The sequence below is a fragment of the Haliotis cracherodii genome, unplaced genomic scaffold (assembly GCF_022045235.1).
Source record: "Haliotis cracherodii isolate W230 unplaced genomic scaffold, xgHalCrac1.p SCAF_21, whole genome shotgun sequence".
NCBI classification, from domain to species: Eukaryota; Metazoa; Mollusca; class Gastropoda; order Lepetellida; family Haliotidae; genus Haliotis; species Haliotis cracherodii.
Window position 1 is genome coordinate 11,196,257 of NW_027266277.1, and position 9,773 is coordinate 11,206,029.

A 9,773-nucleotide genomic window follows, 5' to 3' on the forward strand; every position below is an offset into this window, starting at 1 on the left:
GGCGTTAATTTAAAATTAACGTTCAATGATTTTATTGATAAGATAAACCAGTTTCGTAGCATATCAATTCAAAATAAAGTCTTATCTACATGAGTATTTTAGCGATATAAAGCTAGTTGTTGCACATATATCATATATCAAGTCAAAGGCGGACAAACTTGAAAACATTTCCTTATGAGATTTAGGTAAATGTACAAATTTGGCAGGTAGTGTCTGTTATTGCCTGTTATGGGTTTACCAACTATTGATTAGTGTTGGGAGACATGTACTTTGCCGATCCATGCACTTGATAAATTACCCTTCCCTCATAATAATGAAAACGGGGTAAAAGCTCTGAAGCACTTTTCTTATGTTTTGTTTATCAGTCATCTATATTTCATTTTATCATGAATTTGGAAAATACTTGGCAAGACCGCAGTTTATAGCGTTTAGTGTCTCCAGCTGTAGGCTGTTCCTCTCGCTTCACTTATCTCGGGTGCCACTTTGATAGATCGTTATAGGGTATGATATGATTCACTTCAAATACTTTATTTTGCGTGTAGCGAATAGCGGTGAACGTCAACAGAATGTCAAGGCCATTCAAAGTCTGGAGTGGCGACAGAACCAATAAGAAGTCAGTGACTGCAGCCACGCTACATGAGCTCGTGTATAAGGGTGTGTAACCATGGTAACTGTAACACATGACAAGTATAAGAGGAAGATATGAGCTATAAATTACCATCACATTACAAAGTAGACACAATTTATGTATCACAACTTTTTTTATTATGCTGTAATAGAGATGTTTAGCTCATATTACTGTTGTCAAGCAAGACCGAATAATTTGAACATGGTACAGAATTATATATGGTAGCAGGATTAACATTAGTGGGTTAAATAAAAACACCAGAAGGATAATAATTGTAACATGATGGTCAGAGGACACATGATGAGGAAGCCAATTGAACCATCACATTGGCATTATCTCCACCGTGCAAGCACAATAGGAGTACAAGACTTGTGTATGCTTAAACAAAATATCCTTAGTTTCACAGACTTTTATGCAAGCTGAATCTTTGTCTCATTTTCAATAAATGTTCTTGTTATTAAGTGGACAGTTAATAGCTGAGGCTACTTGATTACCGTAGACTTGACTACGTGAACTAGTGTCACAGACAAAAAGTCTTATGAGGGAAGTTGGTGTATTACAGGGAGAGAGAAGCTGGGACTGGCGAACACAGAGGTTGTGAGGGTGGTGCTGGAAGAAGATGGAACAGAAGTAGACGAGGAGGACTACTTCACCTTTCTCTCCAACAATGCAACGCTGCTGATGTTGCGAACCTCAGAGAAGTGGAGGCCACAGGGAGCAGGTCAGGCCTTTTCCACAGGAGACAAGTTGCTCTTGATCTGTTGATTATAAAATCCTAAACAAGAATACAACAATACAAGCAACTGTAAACCAATCGGTTTGGAAATACTGTGGATTCTTAGAAACCTTTTTGTCAAATAAGCTTTTGAATTTTGTTTGTTTGACCAAAGATATCTTTGATAATTCAATTGTATTCTCCAAGATCTTTGAAGAGATGTCTGATTTTAATAACTTTGCAAAATACACTGTTGATAGAGGAGGTGTCTCGTGATGAAGTGGACACGATGGACGGGGCCAAGGGAATGTCTGAGCGGGTCAAACAGCTGGTCAGCGGGCTACAGAGGGATGTATCGCGGATCATTACATTTTCCAACGAGGACTTGCAGGTAGAGAAAAACTTGGTTATATCTTTTTTGAATCTGTCATAGTGAATAAATCTTCTGAAAGCTTTGAAGAGCCAGAAATATATTTTTGATAAGGGGACAGATCATTTTGTTTTCCTTTTCTTTACGAACAAGCCAACCTGATATTTTGAGAAAATAAAAGTAAGGCAAGTGATTAATTCATATAATTTAGGTCAAATGAGCTTCATGTGTAAAAGACATGGCCTTAGGTTTTAGAAATCCAGGACCATGAAATAGAGGATTTATTTTTTTCGGGGTTAAAGACAAAGGCACACACACAAAATCAGAAGCTCTGGTCACAGAATATTTACTGATTCAGCATGACAATGTATCAATATTTGATTGTGTGTATTATCTTTACCATTTGTCAAGACCTTCTCAGAGGCTGATATTCAGCCCCAACACTGCAACAAATGTCTGTAAACTTAATATACAGTGATCCCTCGCTACAACGCTACCTTGGGGTCCAAATAATTGATGACTGTTATAAATGACCTGCAGTTTAACAGAGGTGGAGTTGTTGGTGGTAGATGACCAACAAAACAGTATACATGCTCTGCCTACCTAACACGATCTACGTTGCACGTTTCTGAGTTTAAAAAAAAGATTAGAATAGTAGTTCATTAGTGTAAAGAGAATTGTATCGAGTGTTATGCGCTATGAAAAAAACACATCATATTCCTTTAGCAAATTCAGGTGAACGAACAGGTATAATAAACTTGGTCAATAAATTTTATGACTTTTAAGAGGCAACTTGTATTTCACTGATAACAAGAGCAGTAAACATGATAAACAGGAAGAGGCATTTATCCATTGTGTTACCATGGTTACATTATTGCATGGAATGGGATCTGTGAAGATCCGGGTTAGAAAAGGTTTTCAGTAACCCATGCTTGCCGTAAAAGGCAACTATGCTTGTCATAGGAGGCTACTAACGGGATCGGGTGGTCAGACTCGCTGACTTGGTCGGTGCAGTGTTAAACATGTAATACCTCTGAGTTGAAGAAAATATGAACGTTAAACAAATTCAAATTTGGAACAAGTTAATGATTCTTTCCCAATTTGCCTACCAAGCGCACTTAGTTTGGAATCCTAAAAATCCTGCAATTGTTTAACTCTCTTATTACAGCAAATTGTGGACATATCGGTGGAGGAGCTGGCTTCACTGCTCCAGGACACGGAGAGTTATGCCAAGGCTCTGCAAGACTCCTGTAGTCGACACCTGGATGAGAGACAGCAGGCTGCTGAGGCCATCGACCTTCTGCGTCTCTACCACAAGGCAAGGCAGCACAGCCCATATGTGGAGGCTGGCAAGAAGCGGAAAGTCGAGGACAAGGAATAGACTTCATGAATTCATACTATCAATCATCTCTGCATTATTACGGGGGGGCCCAGTTGTCTAAGGTGCCGCAATTTGCTGTGCAGAGTTGCATCCCTTGGGCACACCAGAAACCTATGATTGTGGGTTCAATTCCCGGTTCGCCCTGATTATGTTTCTAGGTTTGTCAGCACCATACCTGTGCTCGTGGGCATCACTTCGGGCATTCCTCCCACATTAAGCTGACACGCGGCGATATAACTGGAATACTGTTTAAAGCGGTGTTAACCCCAATTCACTCACTCACTCACTCTGCGTTATTGCGTAGCATATTGTGTAGGATGGGAGTCAACATTTCATATAACGTGTGCAAGTGAATATACTTTAGCATTAGTTTTTGTTACAAGCTGAAGGAGTAAAGTTTTACTATTCACAGCAGGACTGACTTTTTATTCTGTTAATGTAAACATTCCAACTGTGAGTTGTGTCCAAATTATCATGTCTGACAATGGCCACCTTACTCAGAAATGAAATCAAATCCAATACACTTTAGAACAATAGGGGCACAGGTGGCCCTGTTGTCCAAGAAACCACAACTCACTGGCAGAGTTATGTCCCTTAGGAGTGCTGGATTCTGTGATCATGGGTTAGTACGCTGATTATGATCCTTGGCTTAGCACCATACCATTTGGGTTTTACCGAAATGGTAAAAGTCTTTGGCCATGACAAATGGTTTCACCAAAATAGTCTGCGCTCAACCCTTTGGAATGTACTAGCCTAAACAAGGTCCTTAGCATCCTTTTCAGTTGATTTTAGTGTTATTACGGACTACTATTAGGTCAGCTTACTGGACCGAATAGGATGTTTAAGACTCAGACTTTGGACTACTTGCTAAAGTCGCAGACTGCCAAAATGGTAAAAGTCTGTGACTTGCTTCCTTTTTGGCTTCTTCCAGTATTGAGCTGACACACTGACCTTGTGAACAGCCTGACACTCAACCCACTCAGTGGTGCTAACATGAAAACCAAAATATACTCTACACGTTATGATGAGAGCCAGGTTATTGATGGTTACCAAGCAACAGTTTTTGGAGTGAAGACATAGTTGACATTTCCAACTTCTTTATTCTTTCAATAAGTTTCAGTGCAATGTTTCAGTATGTGTCTTGATAAAGTTACAAGCATCTGAACTGAAATATTACATTGAACACTAAGCAGTTGGAATCCATAAGTCCACTTCATTTATACTGCAGCCTCTAAAGTTCCACTTTGATGTCATGTATTATTAGGGAGTGATCATTTATCATGAACATTCACAGATCAGTGAGTAATCATTTATCATGAACCTTCACTAATCAATGAGTAATCATTTATCATGAACCGTCAAGGAACAGTAAGTAATCATTTATCATGCACCTTCACTAATCAGTGAGTAATCATTTGTCATGAACCGTCACGGAACAGTAAGTAATCATTTATCATGCACCTTCACTAATCAGTGAGTAATCATTTATCATGAACCTTCACGGAACAGTAAGTAATCATTTATCATGAACTTTCACAGAACAGAACATGTTTAGAAATAACATGGAAACTTTTGACACAACCCCTCACTGGTACTAAAGTACTGCATTACTGAACGTCCTTTTTCTGGTTTACCAAGAAAAGTTTTGTAGAATGGCAGCAATTCAAGATGTTTTACATGGTACATGTGTTTTATTTTTCATGTCATGTTAGTGTGTGCATTGTTTGTTGTTTTGTCCATTGATAAGGGTAGTGTCAACAAAGGCATTACTTCCCTTGTCACAGTCAGTTTTTATGAAGGAACAAGTGCCTTTGATCAGTTCAGTGGCATCATTATCAGTTTATTATCATGCACTATGGGAAAGATGGTACTGTTTTGAGTGTTTATCTTGTTTATGTGTTTAATGGATACCAAGGGATCAAAATGATAAATGTGTTAAATTTAATGTAACTTGATTGTAATCACCTTAGGAGACAGGAAAAGTGACACATTTTGTCAAGTTGCTTTCACTGCAACAATCACATGTGTAACAAACCTCCTAATCACCAGTGTAATTTTTATAAATGCTAATGATTTTGATATCTTTTTTATCTAATTGAATAAATTGTTTTGTATTTTTCGTTCTTGTGGTTATGGTGGAATGGGTGGCCACAGGATCACTTGCTGTCGAGATCAGCTGATGGTAGGTTCAGATCCCAGGTTGGTCTTGGTTATGATTTAGAGAATAACCAACGGGCTATCAGGAACTACAGATTATCTGTCTTAAGAAACTGAATGGTGAAACCATGAGGTTTTGACCAGAGCAGCAAGTATTCCCCAGGAACAGAAAATAGGTAATTCTGGCTTTGACTACCAGTACCTCATTCAATGGTATAATTGTAATTTTTAAAAAGAAAATAAATAAAAACAAATTGAATGACAACACTACTAGAAAAATTCAACGAAGTTAAACCACCTCCGTGGTCATGTGGATAGAGCGTATGCCGGAGAGCGTAAGGTCGATGGTTCAATCCCTGTCCACGTCATACCAACAGACAATACAAGATGGTAACTTGTTATCCTGCATGGCGCTTGGTATTAAGGAGATAAAACAACGCCTGGGCGGATCGGATTGTGTATTCTGTGTTTGAGTGGGGTTTCGGGAATCGGAGAAACCAGGCTGTAGGAGAACTGCATGGTTGCCATTGCCTTAATGTCCACATGAGCACCATCTACAGATTTCATCAACGATACCAGATGACCACGGAGCATGTCGTCCTCATAAAGTCTGGTTTCTCTGATTCTTCGTAAGTCTTGGCATTGCGCTGGTATCGATACAAGAATGTTCGATCCACGTATTGGGGTGCCGTTTGTCAGAAAAGGCCCTAGGAAATGCGAGTGAATTCTGATTTTCGTGGAAAGCAATCGGTACTTTGTAAGCACGGTATCATGGTCGTTTGTTAAGCTGCATTTTGACGACCCATTATCTACATATTTGTGTCCGTTTTTGGCCGTTTACATTGAGTTCGGAAACATACTAATGTCGAAAACGTGATACCTTCCAAAATGCATTTATATTTAATGGGACAATTTCAGGAAGTGTTTTCATGAAGTGACGTCTCTTGCGGTTCAATGAGTGAGTTAAATCTTAACGTCACATCGGCAATATTTCAGCCATATCGTGATCTTGCGGTTCAAATATATGAACAATAGTGGAGGCGAATTCTGTGTCACAACAGAAATCAAAATAGACGAGTAGCTCTCATTCCAAGTTCCAACAGTTCACTTTAACGCATACTGTCATTTATTTATGTATGGCCGTGGTTTTCAAACCATAGTGAAACTTGATATTACATTTTCCAAGAAGCATACAAATACAGACGTACGGCGGATAATTCAGGATAACAAAAATTCTTTCGACGGGAGGGAAATTTGCAGGCGGCGGGAGATTAGAAACACAAAGAGGACGCCCTGAGACCGTGACATGGTATCTCAGTGGGCTAGAACTGTAGCACCAGCATTAGTCTGGGCTCATACAAGTTGCTGCAAAAGGCCACTATGCTTGTCGTAAAAGGGGAATTACGGAATCGGGTGGTCAGGCTCGCTGACTTGATTAATGCATGTCATCGTACCCCAATTGCGTGGGTCGATGCTCATGCTGTTAATCACTGGTTTGTCTGGTCCAGACTCGATTATTTACAGACCACCGTCATATAGCTTGAACATTGCTGACTGAGGCGTTAAACAACAAACAAACAAAACCAAACCAAACCATTAGGATTATATGGAAATAATTCATTTAATAAGTATCCATTCCTAACATATGGCACAGAAAGACACAGCTGCATAAGCCAATATCACTTTCCAAAGGGGATGTCAGGACAACTAGGTCAGAAGGAACTTTTTATGTACATTTCCTTCTCCACACGATGTAATTTACATCGACTTCAGACACCTACTACACAACGCTACATAAGCTGATTTATGTCGGTTATCAAGCTTTTACGTTTGTAGGACATGGAATTCCAATCAGCATTGATCGAGCAGTTTTATAGGTGTCGCTCTCCCACCTAACACTGAGTTTTACATGAAATAGAGAATTGTATTGGAATTGGTAGTAGTGACCAAAATTACGTCCGGTGCAGTTCCCTATTTTGACTTGTGCCATGGAGCGGTGGAGTAGCCTAGTGGTTAAAGCGTTTGCTCGTCACACCAAAGACCCGGGTAGGATTCCCTACATGGGTAAAAAGTGTGAAGCCCATATTCTTGTGTCCCCCGCCGTGATATTGCTGAAATATAGCTAAAAGCTGCGTAAAACCATACTCACTCACTCACGAGTGCCAATGTTGGGGCAGGATTTCGCAAACACCTGGTATCAGGACTATTTGATAGTTATTTATATACACATGCTTATGACATGGTCGGAATCGCACAACAGACACTGCTTTTGGCAGATGTTTCTTATGAGTATGGTCTTGTCGCTTTGCTTAAACACACAACACAAGGAAAGTTCGAAACATGTCATATCTAACCTTTTTGTGAGTAAGTGATTAATACTGCTTTGAATGAGTGAGTGAGTTGGGTTTAACGCCGTTCTGAACAGTATTCCAGTTATGTCACGACGTTTCAGCTTAATGTGGGAGGAAAGCCCGAAGCGATGCAGACCAAAGACAATTAACACTAGCACAGATATGATGCTGACAAACCTAGGAACATTATGGGGGCGAACCATAGATAACCATAGGTTTCTGGTGTGCACAAGGGACGCAACTCTGCACAGCCGACTGGGCCACTCCCTTTGAACAGACAGCCATTTCAGTGATAGCACCCATGTCGGCTTTGATGAGGAATCAAGTCCAAAGTGGCACAGACCATCCACTTTGGTGCGACATACGAGCATGGATTAGGGTTGTCATAGCGACTGATTTACGACTACCATTGTCTGAAGTACATTTGATTCCAAAGGCTAATTACCCTGTAGCCATGACATGTATATGTCTCCGTAACTTAATTGTCATTATTTATAAGACACTCATCCCCGTTGTTAATCCTCACCGACATTTCATTGTAATTTGACTGTCAGTCAGCCTGGACTACCATATCACTTCCCTTTAACCACTGCTTTTTATAGTATGGCATTTAATGCCTTAATTGATCATCCCCTGAACTGTGTCGGTTCATCACGCCCATATGTCCAATGTCCAAAGCAACGTCGTTGTCTCTTTGTCTGTTCATTGTTGTTCATTAATATATATGTGTTACCATTACATGGTGTTAGTCAGGCTTGGTATTCCGAATGCTGGTAAGGACGACAGGATGTGCCGCTCGTAGGAAACGCCCTGAGGTGAGCTGGAGCTCCGCTCACCTCTTGTACGCCTGAGCTGGAAGGTCCGCTCATCGCTGTGTTTGTGTTGTCAGAGCAGGTATTCCGCTCGTTGTGCAGTTGTTGTTTACTGTTTACATGTTGTGCATAAAGCGTTCCGGGACAGTGATGTCGATTTTGTTCTTTATTCCCCCAAGAGCTAATTCCCCGTCAACATGCGCGTTGACAGGGTCAACAAAGGGGCGAATCTGGGTGCAGATGCAAGAAACACAAACTTCTGACACTCGCACCCACAAGGATTTTTATTACATGATGTTGAGCGTCAATCACAGTGTTTAATACAATCGTTGATAAGAACTATATTCATTCAGATATAATCGTTGGTGAAGGAGTTGAATTGAAGAGCTGTTGTTGAACGGTAAAGACGACTTCAAAATACAACTTCAAACTATGTTTACGTTTTAAGGCGTTATGATGAGGCAATTTCAGTCTCGTTATAAGACGACTATCTTTGTTTACATTTGTTTACGTTGAAAACTTTTGTAGGCGAGGTTAAAAAAACTAAAATAGAAAGAAAATACAATCCTTACTTTAGGCTGAACCAATTGAATAGTCAAAATTACCAATTTAAAACAATAACAAACAACTTTCTGACTAAATACTCAAAATTGCTTACAACAGCAAAATAATTACTAAATTGAAGTTATAAATACATTGAACACTTGATAAATAAAATAATATTAACGTTGGCATTGAAAAATGTGAGTTTATTTACATTTGTGTTGCTTTATACTTTGGAGAATTTAACCGTGGTCCTGACAGGATGGGGATTTAACTTATTGTCAGGGGAACATTTGTTTTTTAAATCACGTGACTTGAAATGAAATTGAGGCTGTAAACAAGTTAATAATTTATCTGCAAAAAAATCTTGAGAAATGGAGATTTGAACTCACAATCTCTAGGTTTCAAAGGTGACATATTATATATATGTGACATATTAGGACGAAAAACTTCATCCACTAAGCCAAAGTAAGGAGGTTCAAATTAAGATGACTTTATTCTCGAACGATATTTAACTTTGGTTTCAAAATATAAATGAAACTTAAACCTTTACCAACATATAGAACATGAACTTTAAACAAAACTCTTGAAACAGATGAAAAACGCCATTTCTGCATTTACACTGGGATTCGAAGTCATTATCAGTGGCTTGTGAATTATTAAATTAACATACTCCACCACGCCCAATATAATAGAAATCTGAGGAAGGAGTGTGTGAGTATGGTTTTACGCCGCTTTCAGCAATATTCCAGCAATATCACATTGTACCCATGTGGGGAATCGAACCCGGGTCTTCGGCGTGACAAGCGAACACTT

At 39.4% G+C, this 9,773-nt stretch overlaps 1 protein-coding gene across 1 annotated transcript; it reads left to right on the forward strand.

Moving 5' to 3' along the window:
- Positions 1 to 19: 19 nt before the first annotated feature.
- On the forward strand, positions 20 to 5,155 carry LOC139470773 (DNA fragmentation factor subunit alpha-like). Its single transcript, XM_071253063.1, has 5 exons — positions 20 to 185; positions 543 to 654; positions 1,191 to 1,349; positions 1,604 to 1,734; positions 2,882 to 5,155. Exons 2-5 carry the CDS (start codon positions 567 to 569, stop codon positions 3,092 to 3,094), a joined length of 591 nt encoding a protein of 196 aa, XP_071109164.1. The 5' UTR covers positions 20 to 185; positions 543 to 566; the 3' UTR covers positions 3,095 to 5,155.
- The last annotated feature ends 4,618 nt before the right edge of the window (positions 5,156 to 9,773 follow it).

What these genes read in the sequence shown, in the direction of transcription:
- LOC139470773 (XM_071253063.1), top strand. Translation starts at nt 567, where the DNA reads ATGTCAAGGCCATTCAAAGTCTGGAGTGGCGACAGAACCAATAAGAAG. An exon ending in ACATGAGCTCGTGTATAAGG is followed by an intron (nt 655 to 1,190) that starts GTGTGTAACCAT and finishes GGTGTATTACAG; the next exon opens with GGAGAGAGAAGCTGGGACTG. An exon ending in GTGGAGGCCACAGGGAGCAG is followed by an intron (nt 1,350 to 1,603) that starts GTCAGGCCTTTT and finishes CACTGTTGATAG; the next exon opens with AGGAGGTGTCTCGTGATGAA.